The sequence below is a fragment of the Ranitomeya imitator genome, chromosome 3 (assembly GCF_032444005.1).
Source record: "Ranitomeya imitator isolate aRanImi1 chromosome 3, aRanImi1.pri, whole genome shotgun sequence".
Classification (NCBI taxonomy): domain Eukaryota; kingdom Metazoa; phylum Chordata; class Amphibia; order Anura; family Dendrobatidae; genus Ranitomeya; species Ranitomeya imitator.
In genome coordinates this window covers 274,623,783-274,648,163 of record NC_091284.1, presented here as the reverse complement: position 1 = coordinate 274,648,163, position 24,381 = coordinate 274,623,783, and the positions used below count along the sequence as shown (strand labels likewise).

The 24,381-nt window shown below is 45.9% G+C and overlaps 1 protein-coding gene across 2 annotated transcripts in view; it reads left to right on the top strand.

Moving 5' to 3' along the window:
• LOC138669753 (mitogen-activated protein kinase 14) overlaps positions 1 to 24,381 on the top strand; it is a 146,456-nt gene that overhangs the window by 64,646 nt on the left and 57,429 nt on the right. For both annotated transcript variants that reach the window (XM_069756476.1, XM_069756475.1), the window contains exon 8: positions 13,262 to 13,333. In XM_069756476.1, the coding sequence (XP_069612577.1) occupies positions 13,262 to 13,333 (72 nt within the window). The remainder of the gene's footprint in view (positions 1 to 13,261; positions 13,334 to 24,381) is intronic.

Below are 24,381 nucleotides of genomic sequence, written 5' to 3'. Positions count from 1 at the left end.
CTCAACAGGGTTAGCTTCCACAATGAACTGGACCACCTCCTTCAGGTAGACAGGCAACAGGGAATTGAATGCTGCTGTCTTGAAATCTTCACCAGCCGGACACATGGAAACTGGAAGCCTTCTCATAGGATTCAACTTTTGCCCGACAGGTAGCAGAGATGTTCTTAGGTACGGAACACAAGAAAAGTCATTAGAGATGAGAGAGGAGAACAACAGCTCCACCGGGTCAGAGAGAAATTGAGGTGAACAAACTTCTGTTTTGAAATCTTCACCAGCCGGCCACAAGGACGCTGAAGGTATCCACATAGGAACCATCTTCTGCCCGTTATCCAGAAGAAATCGTCCAAACGGCGGGGATGTTCCTAGGAACAGATTACAGGAATAGTTGTGGGAGATGTGTGGAGAGATAGTCACCGTTTCCCCATCTTCAGTGATGTCAGCACACCTTGACTCAACGACTAACTGTTTACTGGTATAGTCGCTGGAGATGTGTGGAGACATCGTCACCGTTTCCCCATCTTCAGTGACGTCAGCACACCTTGACTCAACGACTAACTGTTTACTGGTATAGTCATTGAAGATGTGTGGAGACATCGTCACCGTTTCCCCATCTTCGGTGATGTCAGCTCACCTTGACTCGACGACTAGCAGACCAGCTGAAGAAGATGACACTGCTGAGTGTCTTTGACGCATGGGAACCAGACACTTCTCAAGACTGGGTAAGTTCAAACGAAGCACTTTACTGGAACTCTTGACCAGAGCGGGTGGTAGAGTCCTTGGCTCAGAATGACCCATGGGCATAACAGACAGCATACGGAAAACAAACTTCTTCGTGCATAAGGCTCCAACTTGGAGCTGTAGTTGTCCTTGCAGGACTAGACTGCTCTTTAGCAGGGCTCGGCCATTATCAGGCAACGCCCACACCGGGTTCTGGAGCTGTAGAACGGAGACCATACACTGACTCCGAATGATAGGCAGCTTAAACACACCAAAGCTCCCAGAAGGCAGAGAAACAGTCATTAACTTTGACGGAGAGGAAGTACTCTCGCCAGGGGCAGCCTCTCCTACTGGCCCAGGGTTTTGGAGTACAGGCTTCACAGGGCAAAGACCATCTGAATGTTCTTTACAACGACAGGGATACCGTATTTCAATCTCAGCACCAGATTCAGGCTGCAGATTTGCCAGACCCCTTTTATTAGACCTCTTGGATCTTGCTCGGGTGGCCGTTTTGGCGGGTTGTGGAACAGATGAGTCTTGGACGGTCATGGACGGAAGTGACTGTTTACCTACAGGTTTCTTTCGTCTGGACCGTCTCTGTGAGCTTGAAGGGGAAGACTTTTCAGGCGATGCAGTACTTGGCTCATCAAAGGCTTTACAGAAGGCCACCAGGAAGGCCGGCAGATTCGAGATGATGGGGTCCCCTGCTTCCCAAAGGGGGTCGCACCACATCAAAGCATCTCCTCTAAGGTAGGCCATTAAGAAACCTACCTTCAACCAGTCAGTGGGGAATTGGGGAGCATGCCACTTGAAATAACGCAAGCACCGCTCCAGGAACACACTACATTGCTTTGGGTCCCCATAGTAGCATGGAGGATCTGCTGGCTTGGATTCGTCATTAGGAGCGCAAGCTTGAAGTCGATCAAACAGCTCATTAGAGATGACAATTGGGGATGGAGCAGTGAAGGACTGGCTTTCAGACTGGGTAAACATTTTCCTCGGAGGCCAATACTGGCAAGAAGAGAGTTCATCTTGCTCCGAGAGCAAAGGCACATGGGACTCAGCGGGGACCAGGACCTGTGCAAACTGTCACGCACGCGCCCAGACTGGTTGGCGCGGGCATACGGGGGTGTGGCCCCACTGGACCACAGACCAAACTTCCCTGGAAGGGGCGTAACTAAGTAGCTTCCTAGGTGTTCGCTGGAGCCTCTGATGGTGAGGTCAGACTTGTGCAATAGGAAGCTACCAGATGCCACTCCAGGGTGATGTCTGGCTGTGGCTGCTGATCCCACTAAGGAACGGAGCGGGCACGGCTGGCACTCTGGCTGACAGGCGGGCACGGCTGGGACACAGGCAGGCAGACGGGTACAACAGAGACACTGGTGGGCAGGCGGACATGGCTGGCTCTCTGGTAGGCAGGCGGGTACGGCTGGAACATAGGAAGAACCGGTAGGGACCGGTCTGCAGGCAGGTATGTGAAACAGGTTGGAACCTGTTCAGACAGGAGGACTAAGTAACAAGTAGAGAGAGACCGCAAGAGCGGATGCAGAGCGAAAGCACAAGAGCTAGAACCAAGAACAGAAACGCAGGAGGCTGAGTACGAGTAGAAGGTAGAACTAAGAGAAGAGAAGGCGGAGCCAAGGGCGGAGACGCTGGAGGCGGAGCCAAGGGCGGAGATGCTGGAGGCGGAGCCAAGGGCGGAGATGCTGGAGGCGGAGCCAAGGGCGGAGATGCTGGAGGCGGAGCCAAGAGCGGAGACGCTGGAGGCGGAGACACGAGGCGGAGCCAAGAGCGGAGACGCTGGAGGCGGAACCAAAAGCGGAGACGCTGGAGGCGGAGCCAAGAGCAGAGACAGAGCCAAGTGCAGAAACACAGGAGGCGGAGCCAGATAGAACCGCAAAGAGCGGAGCCACAGAGCAAAGCCAGAGAGTGCGAAGCAAGGTCTGAGTGCAGAGCCGCAAGAGCGGAGTGTAAGCAGACTGAGCACACAAGGAAAGACAAAACAGGGAAGAAAGCCACAGACGAGGAGACCGAGAAAAGACAAAGTACAGACAAGGCAATGGAACAAGACACAGGGACAAAGACACAGGGACCAGGATATTCTGCCTCCTGGAGGGCGGACTACAAGATCAAGGCAATAGCACAGAGAAAAGCCTCCAGAGAGGGAGTAACTCAGAGCAAGGCCAGGCAAACTCAGCAGCTAAACACTTACTGAGCTAACACATTGCACAGGCCCAGACCACAGGGTGGAGCTGCACTATATACAGGAGGCCTCTTGATAATTGGTCAGGAACTGATTAGACAGATGCACCTGATTCCTGTAAGAACCAGAGAGTTCAGGCGCCGGCCCCCTATACACATAGCCATGAAGCATGCACAGAGCAGAGACAGAACATGGAGCTGGCATGAAACAGAAACCACATCATGGCCTGGAGCAGTGGGTAAGATTGTGTGAGAGATGTGAGGCCATGCTGTGATGCCAGCAGAGTTGTTACACTGATGACCTTGCCTCCCACTTTATAGAGAAAATAGACAATATCCGTCAGGAAATTCGCTCCCAATCACCAAGTTCAGTGACTCCCATCCCTCCCTCCATTTCCCCTGGCTCACTCTCATTCTCATTCGATCCCATCACAGAAGAAGTCTCTAGGCTCCTCTCCTCTTCTCGTCCGACTACATGCACCACCGACCCCATTCCCTCACATCTCCTCCAGTCTCTCCAGTCGTCATAACTCACCTAACTACAATCTTTAATCTCTCCCTCTTCTCTTGCATTTTCCCCTCCTCCTTCAAACACTATCATTACTCCATTACTAAAGAAACCCACCCTCGACCCATCCTGCACGAACAACTACAGACCAGTCTCCAATCTCCCCTTCATCTCTAAACTCTTGGAGCGACTGATATATTCCCGCCTTACCCGTTACCACTCCATTCACTCCCTCCTAGACCCTTCACAGTCCGGTTCCCGCCCCCTACATTCGACAGAAACTGCACTCATCAAAGTGACCAATGACCTTCTGACAGCAAAACGTAACGGTGACCACTCTCTGCTCATTCTTCTCGACCTTTCTGCAGCTTTCGACACTGTTGACCACCCTCTCCTAGTCTCTAGGCTCCAGTCACTTTGCATTAAGGACACTGCTCTCTCCTGGTTCTCCTCCTATCTTTCTGACCGCTCCTTCAGTGTTCTGTTCTTTGGCTCCACTTCATCTCCTCTTCCTCTCACTGTCGAGGTACCTCAGGGCTCAGTTCTTGGCCCCCTTCTCTTCTCTCTCTGCACGGCCCCAATTGGACAGACCATCAGCAGATTTGGCTTTCATTACCATCTTTATGCCGATGACACACAACTATACACATCCTCCCCTGACCTTACACCCGCTGTACTACAGAACGCCACTGACTGTCTGTCTGCAGTCTCCAACATCATGTCCGCTCTCCATCTGAAACTCAACCTCTCCAAAACTGAACTTCTTCTGCTCCCGCCATCTACTAACCTCCCTAAATCTGACATTTCACTCTCCGTGGGTGGCACCATAATAACGCCTAGGCAGCAGGCGCGCTGTCTGGGTGTTATGTTTGACTCCGATCTCTCCTTCACCTCCCATATACAATCTCTTGCCCGCTCGTGCCGCTTACACCTAAAGAACATCTCTAGAATCCGCCCTTTTCTCACCATGGAAACAACAAAAATCCTCACTGTTGCCCTGATCCACTCCCGCCTGGACTACTGTAATGCTCTACTAATTGGCCTCCCCCTTACTCGACTTTCCCTCTCCAGTCTATCCTTAATGCAGCAGCCAGGGTCGTCCATCTGGCTAATCGTTACTCGGACTCGTCCGCTCTTCGCCAGTCGTTACACTGGCTGCCCATTCATTACAGGATACAATTCAAAGTACTTGTTCTCACCCACAAAGCTCTCCACAGTGCGGCACCCCCATACATCTAAGATGCAATATGATGCATATACTGTAGGAACTATGAAGCAATATGATGTCCAAAGGCACTATTTAAGTAATCTGATTCGATACGATGCAATATGATGCACCAAGTCACTATGAAGTGCTATGATGCATATAGCAACTATGAAGAAATATCATGCACAAAGGCAATCTGAAGCACTATGATGCATATAGGAACAATGAAGCGCTATGATGCATATAGGAATAATGAAGCAATATGATGCATAAAGTAACTATGAAGCGCTATGGTGCATATAGGAACAATGAAGCAATATGATGCATGTAGGGACTATGAAGCAATATGATGCAATATGATGCATGAAGTAACTTTAGTCCTATGGTGCATATAGGAACAATGAAGCACTATGATGCATATCGGGACTATGACGCAATATGCTGTAATATAATGCACAAAGGCAACATGAAGTGCTATGATGCGTATAGGAACCATGAAGCAATATGCTGTAATATAATGCACAAAGGCAATATGAAGTGCTATGATGCATATAGGAACCCTGAAGCAATATGATGCACAAAGGCAATATGAGCACTATGATGCATATAGGAACAGTGATACAATATGATGCACAAAGTCACTATGAAGCGCTATGATGCATATAGGAACCATGAAGCAATATGATGCAGAAAGGCAATATGAAGCTGTCAGGAATCCCCTGACCGCTGCCACCAATTTGTCACGATTCACACCGTGACCGTCACCCCTACGTCACGGGTTGGGGTGACTTTAGGCCAACAGACGGCTATCGCATGTGCAGGGGGGCTTATCTTAGTTATCCCTCCACTGCTAACAATGTGATGAGAAAACACACACAAGGCTATTGACCTCTTAGTTTACAGCAGGGGCTTATTCTAGGTATCCCACTGCTTTCAATATACCACAAACTGCAGGGATTTATGTATATCCCGCTTACAGTTCCACTTAACACTTGCAGCTCTCTGGTGCCCCCTTACTCTCAGGTCAGATTAGGTACTGCACCCTGGGTAATTAGTCGCCAGAAAGGCTGCCTGCTATGTACTGGCTATTGGGCACGCTGCAGCGACGCGATAACTACTTCCACTCAGGCAGGAACAATAATTATCAACGCCGCAGTCGCTACAGCATCACTCAACAGTCTGCACACTATTGCTGCCACCAGCTTCGATTAAACGGGTCCGAAGCTAACCCAACACAACAGTAGCGTATTTCCCTTCAAGAGACAGGGTACGTTTAGAGCATGGAGAATGAACTAACATATAATATTATATCCCATAAAAAATTAGGCAGTGCTTTATCAAAAATATTTTCTAAATATGTTACAAATGAGACAATTGCAAATATGTACAAGGGTAATTATGAAATAAACAGGGATTAAATGAGAAAAAGTAACACTCACATGTTCAAAGCATGGCAGGCAACCAGGCTAGTGGAGTTTTTTCCATACGTCCCAGCTTATTGGACGTGCTGCTGGCTTCAGGAGAAGACAAGAAGTCAAGAAGTGACACCTCAGAGCCTGCCAGACACTTAAAACCTTAAGGCTGTGACATCACAGAAAGGCTGGTTTATCCAGACCCTCCTCTCTTTACATTCTGAGTAAACACCCTCCTCTCTTTACATTCTGAGTAAACTTTAAACTATTTTCTCTGATTTCTATAACTTCACTACAAAACATGTCAGAGTCATAACAAACCCATCATTCATCTCGGATTAACGTGAGCATTCTAATGAGATCAAATATGTCCTATCTGGGATACATATTTACAGAGAAATCCCTACTTCTTTACCAGATGGAGTTAGAATCTCAGGTTTTACGTGGTGAATAGATCCACCGAGGGGTGTAAAGAATATATATTTTCGTGTTTTTTACGTAAACGGGTTGTGTAATATCTTAACAAAACAAGACAAAGGATATTTCATGGATCCTAGAAGTTTCTAGTTCACTTATAGCTGGACAAGAGCTTACACGGCAGGAAATGCCGGTCGTAAATACCTTTCGGTCATAAAACTCCCCCCAGTACATTGGCAAAGCAGCTCTTGGCTGAGTGAAAGGGAAGGGGGGCTTGTTAGCCCACAGCCTTGAGCAAGAGAAGCTACTTATATGATATTTCATACCATATCGTGACAGAAGCACTCTGATGCATAAAGGAACCATGAAGCAATATGATGCACAAAGGCAATATGAAGCACTATGATGCATATAGGAATAATGAAGCACTATGATGCATATAGGAACCATGAAGCAATATGGTGCAATATGATGCACAAAGTCCCTATGAAACAGTATGATGCCGTATGATGCCACAGAGGCACTCAATATGATGCATAGATGTACTATGAAGCAGTATGATGCACGGAGGCACTCAGTATGATGCATAGAGGCACTATGATGCAGTATTATGCACAGAGGCACTCAATATGATGCATAAAAGCAGTATGATGCAGTATTATACACGGAGGCACTCAAAATAATGCATAGAGGCACTATGATGCAGTATTATGCACGGGGGCACTCCATATAATGCATAGAAGCAGTATGACTAGGCCCTGCTTTAAGGTGCCAAACAAGAGACCAGACTTACCCTTTCAAGCAAAAGAGCAATCTATCAGAGTTCCAGATAAATCTCCACTCTGAACAGTACATCTCATCTGTCAGACTGACTCCACCCGAAGGAGCTAATTAATGAGCCGCAGCTGGAGGGCAGTCTTCATGGAGACAATGTGCTGAATTAACACCTTGTGTCCTCCTATGGATGGAGTAGTTAAGTTGCAAAGTGAAACACTTGCTTATTGAACCAGAAAATGGAAAGCATGCTTCCAAAAAGTCACTCTGAAGCCCAATCATAAGGCTCTGTGCAGACAAGACCTGCAACTAACTGAAGTCATGAGATGTAGCCTGGACATATGGCCCCACCATAGCCTAGAGGTCCAAGGCCTAGCTGCAAATGGGTTCCTGGTGCAGCTTTGGCACAAAGGCCTGAGACTAGAGTCAGCCCAGAGGCCCAGGCCATCAATGCAACATTAAACCATGCACTCACCTGTGCTGGCTCCATACATAGTTACATAGTTATTAAGGTTGAAGGAAGACTATATGTCCATCTAGTTCAACCCATAGCCTAACCTAACATGCCCTAACATGTTGATCCAGAGGAAGGCAAAAAAAACCCATGTGGCAAAGAGTAAGCTCCACATTGGGGAAAAAAATTCCTTCCCGACTCAACATATGGCAATCAGACTAGTTCCCTGGATCAACGCCCTATCAAGGAATCTAGTGTATATACCCTGTAACATTATACTTTTCCAGAAAGGTATCCAGTCCCCTCTTAAATTTAAGTAATGAATCACTCATTACAACATCATACGGCAGAGAGTTCCATAGTCTCACTGCTCTTACAGTAAAGAATCCGCGTCTGTTATTATGCTTAAACCTTTTTTCCTCCAACCGCAGAGGATGCCCCCTTGTCCCTGTTTCAGGTCTATGATTAAAAAGATCATCAGAAAGGTCTTTGTACTGTCCCCTCATATATTTATACATTAAAATAAGATCACCCCTTAGTCTTCGTTTTTCCAAACTAAATAGCCCCAAGTGTAATAACCTATCTTGGTATTGCAGACCCCCCAGTCCTCTAATTACCTTGGTCGCTCTTCTCTGCACCCGCTCCAGTTCAGCTATGTCTTTCTTAAACACCGGAGACCAGAACTGTGCACAGTATTCTAAGTGTGGTCGAACTAGTGACTTGTATAGAGGTAAAATTATATTCTCCTCATGAGCATCTATGCCTCTTTTAATGCATCCCATTATTTTATTTGCCTTTGTAGCAGCTGCCTGACACTGGCCACTGAATATGAGTTTGTCATCCACCCATACACCCAGGTCTTTTTCATTGACGGTTTTGCCCAGAGTTTTAGAATTAAGCACATAATTATACATCTTATTACTTCTACCCAAGTGCATGACCTTACATTTATCCCCATTAAAGCTCATTTGCCATTTATCAGCCCAAGCTTCTAGTTTACATAAATCATCCTGTAATATAAAATTGTCCTCCTCTGTATTGATTACCCTGCTGAGTTTAGTGTCATCTGCAAATATTGAAATTCTACTCTGAATGCCCCCTACAAGGTCATTAATAAATATGTTAAAAAGAAGAGGGCCCAATACTGACCCCTGTGGTACCCCACTGCTAACCGCGACCCAGTCCGAGTATGCTCCATTAATAACCACCCTTTGTTTCCTATCCCTGAGCCAGCTCTCAACCCACTTGCACATATTTTCCCCTATCCCCATTATTCTCATTTTATGTATCAACCTTTTGTGTGGCACCGTATCAAAAGCTTTTGAAAAGTCCATATACACTACATCCACTGGGTTCCCTTGGTCCAATCCGGAACTTACCTCTTCATAGAAACTGATCAAATTAGTCTGACATGAACGGTCCCTAGTAAACCCATGCTGATACTGGGTCATGAGGTTATTCCTCTTCAGATACTCCAGTATAGCGTCCCTTAGAATGCCCTCCAGGATTTTACCCACAGTAGAGGTTAAGCTTACTGGCCTATAATTTCCGAGTTCAGTTTTTGTTCCCTTTTTGAATATTGGCACCACATTTGCTATACGCCAGTCCTGTGGCACAGACCCTGTTATTATGGAGTCTTTAGAGATTAAAAATAATGGTCTATCAATGACTGTACTTAATTCCTGCAGTACTCGAGGGTGTATCCCATCCGGGCCCGGAGATTTGTCAATTTTAGTGATTTTTAGACTAGAAGACAGGGGGAGCTGGTAACGCCGAGAGCCTACCGTGGAAGGAAGCGGCGTCCCGTCAGAAATGCTGCATTGCTGCCTATGCCCCCTTCTGTGTTCCATCGTGGAACGCATGCCGATCCTATGTGCCGGCACCCCTCTGACATCACTGGAAGCGCAACGGCCTTCTCCACCACACGACTTTCGGAAGTAGCGGTGTTTTGCCGGTCGGCGTCTGTGCCGAGAGCCCCCCACCGGGAGGAAGCAGCTCTACCCAGGAGCCCGTCTGCTCGACTGGTCTCTGGAGCTGAGGGACTCCCCACCGGGAAGTTTCCACCCTGGGCTACTTGACAGGGGGAAGGATTGGACCTACCGCACGATCCCCCTAAGCCCATTGCACAGGCTGTTGGCTGAGGAACCTCTCAAAGAGGAGTCGGCCACGGTCCATCTGGCCAGGAAAATGGAAGGCTGAGACCCCCAAACTCTGAGTCCATCTGATACAGCACTGATAGCTGAGGGACCTCTACCCAGTGAGGTGTCGGCCACGGACCACTTGAGAGGGGGAAGAGAATCCACAGGCTATCTTCACTCTAGGAGCAACCTCTCATACAACTGTCCCTGTAGGGACAGGAAAAACACTGGATGGTGGAGGTGGTAGGGTCCTTTTAACCTCTCTATGATCCTGTCCCGCTATAGGTCAAGGAAGGACGTCCTCCATGGTGCTGTCTTGAGGGACGTAATGGAAATCTTTGCTTTGTGAGGTCCAAATCATCACTTCAGGACTCCATTATCTTCTGCTTATAGAAAGTCATCTTAACGACATTGGTGGTATATTTGGTGTCCTTGTCCTACTGCAGAATATACATTTTTGAGCCAATCAGATGCCATATTTCTACTATCAGTAGATGAGTATAGCTGGTTCTCACTTGTTGCCAGTTCTGAGCTGAAGACATTGTTAGACATCTGATTTCAAAGGGAAGTAAGCCTGATGTATCCTTTATCTGCTGCACCAAGCTTCCTTGGCTGACCACTGCATTTTACGGTCTTTAATGTTGCCCATTTTTTGGTATTACTTCAAAAGAGATTGAACAGCACATCTTGTCTGCTTTGATGTCCTTTTTTTGGGAGAAACCTTGCTGATGCCGTATAACTTCCTTATGTATTGTTGCTGTGCTCAGTCTGGCCATAGTTTCATATCACTAATTATATACCATCTTCCACAACTTTAGCTTCGTAGCGGAGTTTGATGGCTGTTTCTTAACCATTTTTAAGCTTTCTGCACTGCTGTTTAGCTCTTCCTATTTCAATTTATGATGTTGTTTCAACGTGCATATGAAAATTATGATAATTATCACCTGGTTGATATAAATGGTTTCTTATACATCTGACTGTAATCCTACAAAATCCCTGAGTACAAATGTACCTAGAAGAACTGATGCTGTTTGAAGGCAATGGGTGGTCACACCAAATATTTATTCAATACTTTATGGATATTTGTATGTTTATGTAACTAAGCCCACACTGTGCAGCAGAATCTAAAGCTAAGTGCACATGTTGCGGATTCGTGTGCAGATTTTTCCGCACCGTTTTTGCAAAATCTGCAGGTAAAATGCACTACGGATTTACCGCGGATTCCTATTGAGGAGCAGATGTAAACCGCTGCGGAATCCGCACAAAGAATTAACATGCTGCGGAAAATAAACCCCAGCATTTCCGCGCTGTATTTTCCGCACCATGGTCACTGTGGATTTTGTTTTCCATACGTTTACATGGTACTGTACAACACATGGAAAACTACTGCGGATCCGCAGCAAAATCTGCAACATGTGCACATACCCTGACTATGTTTCAGCACAACCTAACTAAACAAACTTTTGCTTTTTATAGTTTTGATATAACAGAAGAAAATTAAACATAGCTTATCTGGAAATCTGATCTCTGATTAGTGATCTCGTATGGCTAAGGGTACCGTTGCACTAAACGACTTACCAACGATCACGACCAGCGATACGACCTGGCCGTGATCGTTGGTAAGTCGTTGTGTGGTCGCTTGGGAGCTGTCACACAGGCAGCTCTCTCCAGCGACCAACAATCAGGGGAACGACTTCTGCATCGTTGAAACTGTGTTCAATGATGCCGAAGTCCCCCTGCAGCACCCGGGTAACCAGGGTAAACATCGGGTTACTAAGTGCAGGGCCGCGCTTAGTAACCCGATATTTACCCTGGTTACCATTCTAAAAGTAAAAAAAAAACAACAAAAACCACTACATACTCAAATTCCGATGTCTGTCACGTCCACTGCCGTCAGCTTCCCGCACTGACTGTGTCTCAGCGCCGGCTGTAAAACAGCACACAGCAGTGACGTCACCGCTGTGCTCTGCTTTACGGCCGGCGCTGACAGTCAGTGCAGGGAAGCTGACGGCGGGGGACGGGACAGACTTCGGAATGTGAGTATGTAGTGTTTTTTTTTTTTTTTTTTAACTTTTACAATGGTAACAAGGGTAAATATCGGGTTACTAAGCGCGGCCCTGCGCTTAGTAACCCGATATTTACCCTAGTTACAAATGAACACATCGCTGGATCGGCGTCACACATGCCGATCCAGCGATGACAGCGGGTGATCAGCGACTAAAAAAAGGTCCTGATCATTCAACAACGATCTCCCAGCAGGGGCCTGATCGTTGGTCGCTGTCACACATAACGAGATCGTTAGCGGGATCGTTGCTACGTCACAAAAAGCGTGACGTTGCAACGATATCGTTAACAAAATCGTTGCGTGAAGGTACCTTTTAGGAAGAAACAAATCATAACATCCATGCACAACATTAAGTAAATTATAGATGATCTGGCACAGGAAAAAAAACCATGTATGCCAAAATCGGGAATAAAGTCTCAATAGTGATATGGGCATAAGTGTGTTCACACTGAAGTTTTTTTTTTTATTCAGGACTTTTTTGGAACAGAACCTCTCCAAAAACCATCAGGGTTTTAAAGACCAAGTTTTCTTTGGAGACTTTCTGCTCCAAAAACTTTGAATTCGCACAAACTGATGTAACAAAAAATGCACACAAATTTGAAGCTCCACTGAAACACACTTGCTTTGAAACAGGAGAGAAAAATATTATCTGATGTCATTCTGAATCGTGATTGGTCTGTCGGCTTTTACTAAAGACTACGTTGATCTGCCATCACAGCTGTTGCGCACTATAAACTGAAATGCAACATGTTAACTCTCTCTTAGGGTGCTTTGCCATGCCTACCCTCGTGTTTGAGGTGTTCCGTTTTTGAATGGTATACCGTAATTTATGGGAGGTTTCCATTATAAAGGTCCTAGAATAATATTTTGAAAATTTTCATGCAAATTTGAAAAATTGCTGCTAAACTTCCAAAAGCCTTTGTATGGCCCTGGAAGGAATGACATGCGCCAGTGCTTTTGTATCGAACACATGTATTTACACATATAAATGAGATCCCCTCTATGATGTCTTTCTTCTAAGCTAAACAAGCCCAACTTCTCATCATATGAGAGGCCTTCCATTCCTTGTAATAATGTAGATGCCACCTTCTGAACTGACTCAAACCTCTGAATATCGTTAACATGTGGAGCCCAAAACTGGATCCCATATTCTAAATGTGATCTCCCAAGTGATTTTTAAAGGAGTAACAACAAGTTGGAATCACAGGATTTTTTTCTTTTTTTTTCCTTTTTTTTTTTATACACTCTAAAATTTTGATTGCTTTTGTAGCTGCTACTTGGCATTGAGTACTGCTTGTTTTCACTAATTGCAGACACTAGCTTTATTTGTCCTTATTTTTTCATATTCATATTCTTTTCTTTTTCAGTCGATATCTGGTCTGTTGGCTGTATAATGGCTGAGCTTCTGACAGGTCGAACCCTATTCCCAGGAACAGATCGTATCCTTTTAAGCAATATTAAAGGAATGTAAGACGTTCTAACAATATTTTCCTCTGTCTGCAATCTTCTCAATCCCTCTAAATCCATTTATATGTTTGCAATAAGTTTTCCTAACTGGTAGAAAGAAGTTACGGTAAATTGTTTTGTGGATTATTGTTGGAAATGTTCAACTTTTTAATTTTTGCCATTAATATTGAATACTTATAGTATTATACAAAAAGGATAATCTTTATAAAAAGGAAAGTTATATGAAATGAATATTATTTTTTGTTTGGAAACCCCTTCTACACTTTCACTTTGTATATTTCATGAGTAAATTTCTTTTTTGATCACATACAGTGCTTGAGTAAGTGATGCATGTACCATATAATTGCTGGGACCCTAACAATCACATGAATACAGGTCCTAGGTCCTCCCTTTTCTTCTCCTTGCATAACTTTGGTAAGTAGAGTTTGCATTACTTTAGAAAATGGGTCATTTTATAACCGAATTAATTATGAAAAATAAAAGTTAGCCATTAAAAGGTATCAACCACTGAGGACTCTCAATTCGAAAAATAAAATGTAATATAAACATTTTTTTTTAAAATGTGAGGATCCTGAGGTACTGGCTATTTCCTCTTTTCCTGACCAGACACATTTATTTTGTTTCTTGTTTTTTTTTTTTTTCTGTTATCTTAAATTGTGTGTGTGTATCTATATATTCTAACACTTTTTTTAATTGTATTTCGTCTCTAGTGATTATTTTAATATACTCTGTGAGGCCATAAGTATCCATTAAGAAAGATAATATATATTTTTTTTTCTTTTACCTTTTTTCACTTATTTCACACACACTCATCCCCATAAGATTTTAAAAAAAAACTTTTAACATTATTATTATCATTGTTATTATTATATTCTGTATTTCTTATTCCCCTTGCAACAGGGGCTGGTTTATTATCCTCTGTTAAAGGTAATTTTCAGTCTCCTGGCTGCTCAGCAGAGCTGACTGGATCTTCTATGACCAAACAACTCCTGTTCTCTGCCTATGCCCTTCGATAAGACAATCGCCGGGTTCGGAAGAAGAATCGCTTACATAGTTTTACATGGCATGGACCTACCGTTCCTAAGCATTCAACACTCCTCCAGTGCACCAAGACCCCCGGTGCCTGACGTGATTGGTCCAGCAGATCTTCCAATAAATGGGCTTGTCCATGCGCAGCTCTGTTTTAGAGAGCGCCTTTATGCTACCAATGCTCCCTCACCAAGACCACCTACTCGGGAACGTAGCTCAGATATACCGTACTTTGTCCTACGCCTCATTAGGGGGACACAGGACCATGGGTGTTATGCTGCTTGCCACTAGGAGGACACTAAGTAAACACAAAGAATTAACTCCTCCTCTGCAGTATACACCCCTTGACTGGCCAGTAACGACACAGTTCTTGCTTAGTGTCTGTAGGAGGCACTTGGGTCTGTTCTCAGACCCCAACGTTTATTTTATTTTTCTGTAAATTTTTATTTTTTAATTAATGGAGTGAAGGGGGCGACGGATTCCTTCTCAGGGTCCGCTCTCCCCCGAACTATCAACAGACGAGCACGGCGAGTATACCTCCCCGTACCTCTCCTGCGACGGTTGGGGCATGCCTAATGTACCCTAGGGCGACGGTTCCTATACAGTCCCAATCTCCCCCCTGTAAGATGGCGAGCACATAGAGTATACCTCTTATGTGCATCTCCCGGCTCCTCCGCAATTAAGCCCTCGCCTGTTGGCGTCATGTAGTCCCCACAGTAGCCGTAAGCCCCCTGCGGTAGGCACATCCGTAAGTCCCCTGCGGCAGGCACAGGTTTAAGTCCCCTGAAAAGGCAAGCACACATCAGGACGCTCTCCATCCCCCGGCATAGGAAGGATCGATTGAGCTGGAGGTGGCTCTCTCCTCGGTGAGTACTACCCTTCCTCGTGCTGCCGGCGTGGGAAGGTGCAGTTCGGGTCCCTGGAGAGGTACCAGTGGCGATTGTTAGGCGCGGCGTCGCGGTCGCCGGCGCGCTCCGCCAGTCGGCTCCACTAATTTAGTCCCCGGCTTTTTCAACTGCACTAGGCCGCAATTCAAAAATCCCGCCCACCGCCGGAGCCCCGCCCACTACTCAGGTGCTTCTCGCTCTGAACGAGAAGAGCCCTGCAAAACTCAGGAGCTATCTTGGGACTTCACTGCTGCAGGGAACTACAGTCGAAAACGCTACTTCCTTCTCTTCCTCCCTGGACCGTGGGTAAGCTGCTCCACTCAATAGGGAAAAGCTTAACCCCTTCTCTGCACCCATAGCCCTGCTGTTAGCAGTTTACTGGAGAATAGACATACACTATGTCTCAATCTAAGGAGGCTAAAAGGGGCAGTAAAAAGCACACTGTTTTTTACTTCATGTGCCACTTGCAATTCTGCGTTGCCACGTGCCCACAATACCCCTTTGTGCCAGAACTGTGACCTGGCCTGTGCGCAGCCGCCTTCTGCCTCCACCTCCAATGTCTCCACCGACCCCGTTGAGCCTAACCCTCCTGAGTGAGCCGCGTCCTTGTCACGTTCAATGGACTCCTTGGTCAAGGCATTGGACCTTTCTGAGGGTCCTCCTTAAGCCAGAACTCACCTCTGTCGGCTGCGACGGAATCTGGCGCAGATGCGGGGCTGTACGACCACAGGGGGCTCACCGTATTACGGGAATCTCGGGGTGCCAGAAAAAGAACCCTTTCCTCATCTCCCATCCATGCTCGAGCTTCAGCATCTGTGAGCTCCTCTTCTCGCTCCCCCTCCCCCGAGGGTCGCAGCATACATGACTCAGAATACGAGATGGAGGAATCTTTAACCCAAGACTCCTCTATCGGTCAGGAGACACTTGACTCCCTTATTGAGGCAGTCAACAAAACACTAATGGTGGGCGAGGAATCGGTATCCACTCAGGAACACGTGTCTTTTAAAAAGACGAAACGCGTTCAAAAGATATTTGCTAATCACCCTAAGTTTCAGGACATTGTTCAAAAACACAGGGAATACCAGGAGAAACGATTTACGGCTCAAAAAGCCACAGAAGCTAAATATCCTTTCTCCAAGGATCTGATGAAGGAGTTGCTTCTCTGTCCTTCTGTGGATCCTGCCGTATCGCGACTTTCATCCTAAACAGTCTTATCTCTGTCCGACAGTTCATCTGTCAAAAATCCTTCTAACCGTCAAATTGACTACCTGGCTCCCTCAATCTTTTGAGGCCTCAGGAGCAGCTCTCCTTCCATCTTTTGCCGCTACCTGGGTGGCTAAGGCAATGGTTGCCTGGGCAGAGATGTTAACCTCTACCGTCCATTACAGTAATTTTTCCCCAGAGGTGGCCAGACTAGCTAAACAGATAGCTCAGGCTGGAGATTTCGTAGTTAACGCTTCCATAGATGCTGCTAATTGCGCAGCGCAAGCTCCGTGATTGGCGAGCAGATTCTGCTTCTAAAAAGTCGCTGACTTCTTTACCTTACCAAGCTGGCCGTTTATTTGGGGAAAAACTAGACCAAATCATTTCTGACGCTACCGGAGGGAAGAGTAAATTTCTTCCCCAGCAAAAACCTGCCCAACCTTTTCGGAATCAACAGCAGTTTCGATTCCGGTCCTTTAGTAACAACTCTAGTTGGTCTTCCTCTTCCCCTGGTTCGGGACGGCGGGAAAACAGAAATCCCCAGGTCTCATACAGACCAAACCGTTCCTGGAAACCCAGACCGAGACCTTCTGGTCCTAAGGCATCCACATCCCCTAAAACTTCTACACAATGACTTGCCGACGTGTCGGGTGGACACGGACAAAGTAGGCGGATGCCTTCTTTCGTTCCGTCAAAATTGGCTCTTGGTCATTCACGACGAGTGGGTCTTCCGGATACAAAATTCCGGATACAAAATCGAGTTTTCTTCCAACCCCCCTCCGCGCTTCTTCCAGTCTTCTCCCCCAAATCAAGGGCGTCACGTCTTCTTCAGGCCATACAGGCGCTTCAAAAGGACGGTGTTATCGTTCCTGTCCCTCGAGACCAAAGGTTCAAGGGGTTTTACTCCATCCTATTCGTGGTCCCAAAGAAGGACGGGACTCTACGGCCCATACTGGACCTCAAACTGCTAAACAAGTTTGTACGGGTCCGACACTTCAGGATGGACTCGCTCCGTTCCATTGTCACGTTCCTGGAAAAAGGAGAGTTCCTTGCATCCATAGACATCAAGGATGCTTATCTCCACATCCCGATTTGTCCCTCTCATCAGCAGTTTCTGCGCTTCGCAGTCCAGGACGATCACTTCCAGTTTGTGGCCTTGCCCTTTGGACTCGCCTCTGCCCCCAGAGTCTTCACGAAGGTCATGGCAGCTGTCATGGCCATTCTTCACTCTCGGGGAGTGGTAGTTCTTCCGTATCTGGACTACCTATTAATCAAGGGTCCATCCCATTCTGCCTGCGAGGAGTCTGTAAGTATCACCGTGGATTCTCTTTCTCGCCTGGGTTGGAAATCATCTCCAGTGCCGGCTCAGCAAATCTGCTTCTTGGGCATGATTTTGGACTCTTCCTGCGGGTTAGTCATTCTCCCTCCAGAGAAGGTCTTGTCCTTACAACAGGGAGCGCGCAAGCTTTCTCGCCCAGTCCCTCACTCCATTCGCTTCGCGATGCGCATCCTCGGGAAAATGGTTGCGGCGATGGAAACCATTCTGTTTGCGTAGTTCCATCTCCGTCCCCTGCAAGGGGCGCGGCTGTTAGCCTAGGACAGGAGTCCGTTTTCCCTCGACCGTCGTTTTCGCCTGTCCCCACAGGTCAGGCAGACCCTCAAGTGGTGGATGCTACAGTCCTCCTTGAACCGAGGGAAGTCCTTTCTCCTATTGCGCTGGTTAGTGGTGACCACCGATGCCAGCCTTTTGGGCTGGGGCGCAGTTATCAATCACCACACGGCACAAGGTCGTTGGTTCACAATAGTCGCGTCTTCCAATCAATATCTTGGAGATTCGAGCGATCACACTTGCCTTACGCAACTTTCACCACCTTCTCGCAGGCCATCCCATCAGAATCCAATCCGACAACACCACGGCCGTGGCGTTTATCAACCGGCAAGGGGGAACCCACAGCAGGGCAGCTATGCTCGAAGTCTCCCACATCCTGTGCTGGGCCGAGGCCAATCACTCATTCATCTCGGCGATCCACATACCTGGTGTGGAGAATTGGGAAGCGGACTTCCTCAGTCGCCAAGGTCTTGCCTCGGGCAAGTGGTCCCTCCATCCGGAAGTCTTCCAGCAGATTTGCCTTCGCTGGGGGACACCGGATGTGGATCTCATGGCCTCAAGGCTCAGCAAGCAGGTTCCCCAGTTCATTGCTCGATCCCGCGATCCTTGCGCCATCGGGGCAGATGCTCTGGTCCTGTTGTGGCATCGGTTCCAGCTGCCATACATATTTCCGCATCTTCCTCTGCTCCCAAGAGTCATCAAGATGTTCAGGGCAGAGGGGAGACTGGTGATCCTCTTTGCGCCGAGCATGGTACGCAGAACTCGTCCAAATGGTCGCTGACGTCCCCTGGCGGCTTCCAGATCGCATGGCTCTTCTCTCACAGGGCCCGATTTGCCACCAGAACTCCGGGGCCCTGTCTTTGACGGCGTGGCCATTGAATCCTGGATTTTAGCCCAAGCCGGATTCTCTCCAGGGGTTTCTTCTACCATGATTTGCGCTAGGAAACCCGTATCTATGCGCATTTATCATCGCATCTTCTTTTCATGGTGCAATGCCCATAGACATTCTCCTGTTTTTTTCCATTCCGTCCATTCTGCAGTTTCTCCAATCAGGTTTAGAGTCAGGCCTTACCCTAGGCTCGCTCAAGGGACAAGTGTCCGCATTGTCTGTTCTATTCCAACGAAAGATCGCTTCCAGACTGCCGGTTAAGACGTTCATCAAAGGAGTCTCCCGGGTGGTCCCTCCCTATAGAATGCCTTTAGCTTCATGGGATCTTAACTTGGTTCTCGGAGTTCTTCAGGAGGCCCCATTTGAACCATTGCAGGACATCTCCCTCACGCTCCTTTCATGGAAGGCGGTCTTTCTCGTGGCGATTACGTCAATCAGGAGAGTTTGAGTTGGCGGCCCTCTCTTGCCGACCCCCTTTTCTGATTTTTCGCCCAGACAAGGTAGTTTTGAGAACCTCTCCCTCTTTCCTACCTAAAGTAGTCTCCTCCTTTCATCTAAATGAGGACATTGTCTTGCTGTCATTCTGTCTGGCACCATCCCATCATATCGAGAAAGCTCTCCATGCTCTGGATGTGGTTAGAGCTCTTCGGCTGTACATATCTCGCACGGCTCCCTTCCGTAAGTCGGATTTCCTGTTCGTGCTTCCAGAGGGACATAGGAAAGGTCTATCCGCCTCAAAGGCCGCTCAAGCCAAGTGGATTCACTCCACTATTCATGAATCCTACTGCGTCAGGAACACCCCTGTCCCAGCAGGGATTAAGGTGCATTCGACTCGGTCGGCCGGTGCTTCTTGGGCCATTCGGCACCAGGCTTCAGCGCAATAGCTTTGCAAAGCTGCGACTTGGTCCAGTCTGCATACGTTCACGAAGCACTATCACGTTCATACCCAGGCTTCAGCAGACTCTGCTTCTGCAGACAGCAGTACCTCAGTAAGCCAGTGGTACATGGGTTTTTATCAGTGCAATTGCTCCCCACCCAGGGACTGCATTAGGATGTCCCATGGTCTTGTGTCCCCTAAAGAGGCGTAGGAGAAAAGGAGATTTTTGTGTACTCACCGTAAAATCTTTTTCTCCGAGCCAATCATTGGGTGACACAGCACCCACCCTGTTAGCCTATTGGCTGGTTGTTGTGGTTTGTTCCTCAGTCTTTGACATAGTTTACTTGTCTTGGTTTTTCTTATGCTCCTACTGCTTTACTACCGAACTGGGTCGTTACTGGCCAGTCAAGGGGTGTATACTGCAGAGGAGGAGTTAATTCTTTGTGTTTACTTAGTGTCCTCCTAGTGGCAAGCAGCATAACACCCATGGTCCTGTGTCCCCCAATGATTGGCTCAGAGAAAAAGATTTTACAATGAGTACACAAAAATCTCCTTTTACTAAGGAAGCCTTCTTTTATAGTACAGGTTCTACAATCTTGTTGTTTTTATATTGTTATTTTTACACAACAAACAGCCAATCCTATGTTTGTACAGCCAATAATCAAGCCCTGTGTGTATATGACAGGGGAGGATTATAGTTACAGTTCAGGTTCTACAGTGTACCATTGGCATATGTCAGAGACTTCTCCCTGTGCTCCCCACTCTACCTAAGACTAGCTATGTTACACTAACAGCTATTTTACATCCTTCAATAGATGGAATTAGCCAAACATTCAGCAGGTGAAATAAGTGTAGAACACGTCACCAATTTTCTAACCAAATATGTTTCTAAAGGTGCTTTTGATATGATATTCTCACCAGATATAGGTAACAACCTATCCAATCCAGATGTGTTGGAAAACAAAGTAAATTTATTTACAGTGGATCAGTCTATAGATCAACAGCTAGTAGATAACTTTTCATTCTACATGGACCTTTATCAGATAAATGCTGTGTAGTTGAGGTGGAATGAGAGTTGTGATATGCTCCATTGTGGCTGAACTTCCTGACTGTGGCTTTCAGCCCCCATACCTCAGAGCAGACATACCACTTACCATTGTCAATCCGTATAAATGTCTTATCCCACTGAGCATTTGACTACTCATTCCACTTCAACTACACATCATTTATCTGATGAAGGTCCATGCAGACGGAAACGTCTACTAGCTGTTGACCTATGGACTGATCCACTGTAAATAGATTCACTTTGTTTTGCAATATATCTGTGTGAGTGCCTAGTTTCACTTATTACTACTGGCACGGATTTAGACCCTACTTAGGCACCTCATGCACTTACTCTGGAGTGCCATTTTATGGTTTTTTTTGCAACCCATCCAATCCACACAGGCAAAGAAATCAAACCATAGATGTCCATAACTTAGTGAACCTGTCAGCAAGATTGTGCACAGTATCCTACAGACAGTGTCAAGTTGGTGCGGTTATACTGATTAAAATGATACCTTGGTTGATGAAATCCATCTTGTGGTTGCTGTTTACTGTGTTTATAGTCTTTCAATTAATGAGATTCTTGTGCTTAAGAGCGGATCTGAAGGGGTCTTCATGTACTCTGCCTACATATTCATCTGTATGGGCTTATAACAGTTCACTGATCCTTCACTGACCTGCCCTCTATTTTACAAACTGCAAGGTATAATTTTAATCAGGATAATAGCGCCCCTGATAGTGTATGTGGTTTTACTGAGCACAATCCTACTGACAGGTTCATTGTAAGTTATGTGTATAGCAAGAAGTGACACGAAAAAAGTATTGAACACGCTTAATGACAGTTAACACTTTGTTGGTGATGACAACTTCAAGACGCCTCCTGTATGGAGAAATAAGTCACATGCATTGCTCAGTTTTGTCTAAATATTGTTGAGCAAATGTCAAACACACTTGAAAATGCTTTTTTTTCAGCAATGGAGTCTTGCGTAGTGAGCGTGCATATAAGCCACAGAGGTTGAATTGTTTTCTTTGATACAATTGTACCTGCTGATTCAAGGTCTTTCTGTAACTCTCCACACGTGGTTCTTGGGTCTTGGATAACTAGTCTGATAATTGTTTTCACTCCAGTGTCCGAAATCTTGCTGGCTTTTTGTGGCCAGTTTATCGTGAAATGTTTTATCCACTATCGAATTATTGCCGCAACAGTGCTCATGGCGGCCTTCAGTAGTTTAGAAATTCTTCTGTAATTGATCCCATCAGTGTGTTTTGCAACAATAGGGTTGTGAAGGTCTTGAGACAGCTCACTGGTTTTACCCATCATGAGATGTTTCTTGTGTGGCACCTTGGTAATGAGACACCTTTTTATAGTCCATCAGTTGAACCTGCTAATATTATTTTGCATTAAGTGGCAGGATTGTTTTATAACTACTGATAGATTTCAGATGGTGTCTTGACTCTCCATGGCTTTTTGCACTTCTTTCTTTGTGTCCAATATTCTTTTTTTACCTGTGTCATTTCTCATTATTACACATAGACAGCTGTGGGTTGTTTTTTTTTTTTTTTTTTGCCTGTGTGGATTGAATTGGTTGCTACTGGAATCTGGTGAGAATTTCATGTCAATAGCACTTTTAGAAATATACTTAAGAAAATTTGGTGACATGTTCAATATTTATTTCACCTGCTGTATATGCGACATCCAGGTCTGTTTGTTCTGGTTTACATTGTATAAGTTCTACCCACCAAAGCAATATAGAACGTCTGCCCTCTACGGGCTCATTCAGACGTTCATGCAAATCAAGATGAGATCAAACTGGCCACAGTTCTCCCAATCCGAGCGTGACAGTCTCCTAGAAATACATAAAGCTGTTTTGCTCGGGTCTGCAGCCCTGCCACCAGTCTGTGCATTAGCATGCCGTGCTTGGACTGATTTGTACGTCTGCAGGAGCCCTGAGGCAGGGAATCTGTATATCATAGAATCTGTATATCTGAACATAATGTCCTATATTGTTTTCATTTTTACTTAGTTACTGAAACTATCGTACATTATCCATTTTCCATTCATGTTGCCCCAGAAAATACAGTCATATGAGCTGTCATCAATTGCATCTCAAATTCCGATGGTAAAATTGTCACTTTATGAATGATTTTTGTTACAGTAATGTGTGAGAGGCTGAATCCAAAAGTGTCATTGTTATCTCTAGGAACTCCCTTTCACTTTCCTGCAGTAAGACTGAATGTGCATTTATTGTTATTCATGCTCAAGACTCCAGATGACTTGTTAGAATATGAAGCTCAAGGCATTTGTAGGACAACTGCCGGCAAGTGACAGGAAGTTCAGAAATAAGAATGGCATCCTCGGAATGTGTCTTTCCATTATCCAAGCTTTTTGGGAAGTTCAGGACTTTTTCATGGTAATAGATTGTCTCTAAATTTTGGATGAAAATTCACTTATAAGTGTGTTAGGCTACTTTCACACTAGCGTCGGAATCTCCCCGTCGCAATGCGTCGGGGAGAGATTCTGACGCTAGCGTTTAACGTACTGCACAAAGGAGGCAGCGGATGCATTTCTCCGGCGCATCCGCTGCCCCATTGTAAGGTGCGGGGAGGTGGGGGCGGAGTTCCGGCCGCGCATGCGCGGTCGGAAAAAGCGGTCCATCAGGAGCAAAAAACGTTACATGTAGCGTTTTTTGCTCCCAACGGTCCGCAAAAGCACGACGCATCCGTCGCTCGACGGATGCGACGTGTGGCAATCCGTCGCAAATGCGTCGTCAATACAAGTCTATGGGGAAAAAAGGCATCCTGCAAGCACTTTTGCAGGATGCGTTTTTTCTGCAAAACGACGCATTGTGACGGATTGCAGAAAACGCTAGTGTGAAAATAGCCTTATGCTTCATATTATGAACTTGATACATTTATCATGAAAATAAGCAAGTTTGCAATTGACATGTTCTGTCCGCTGTCATTCTCTTGCTATGACTGCTTTTATCTTGCATAGTTCACAGATTGTTACCAAGATTGACTACCAGAGCCAGGCCAAGTGCAGTAGCTTTATTCCAGTTTGAGGAGTTAACTCCTGAGATACCAGTAAGCCTCTCCCGTCCATTGATTTCTATACAGCAGTTAGCTACTTACTTCCACTCTCTATATATCAGCTCCTGAAAAATCAGGATCCCAGCAGTTCAGTTGCTCAGTTGAGCTGATGCTTGTTCAAAGTATCCATCTTTGTACTTTAATATACAGTTAGGTCCATATATATTTGGACAGAGGCAACATTTTTCTAATTTTGGTTATAGACATTACCACAGTGAATTATAAACAAAACAATTCAGATGCAGCTGAAGTTCAGACTTTCAGCTTTCATTTGAGGGTATCCACATTAAAATTGAATGAAGGGTTTAGGAGTTTCAGCTCCTTAACATGTGCAACCCTGTTTTTAAAGGGACCAAAAGTAATTGGACAGATTAAATAATTTTAAATAAAAT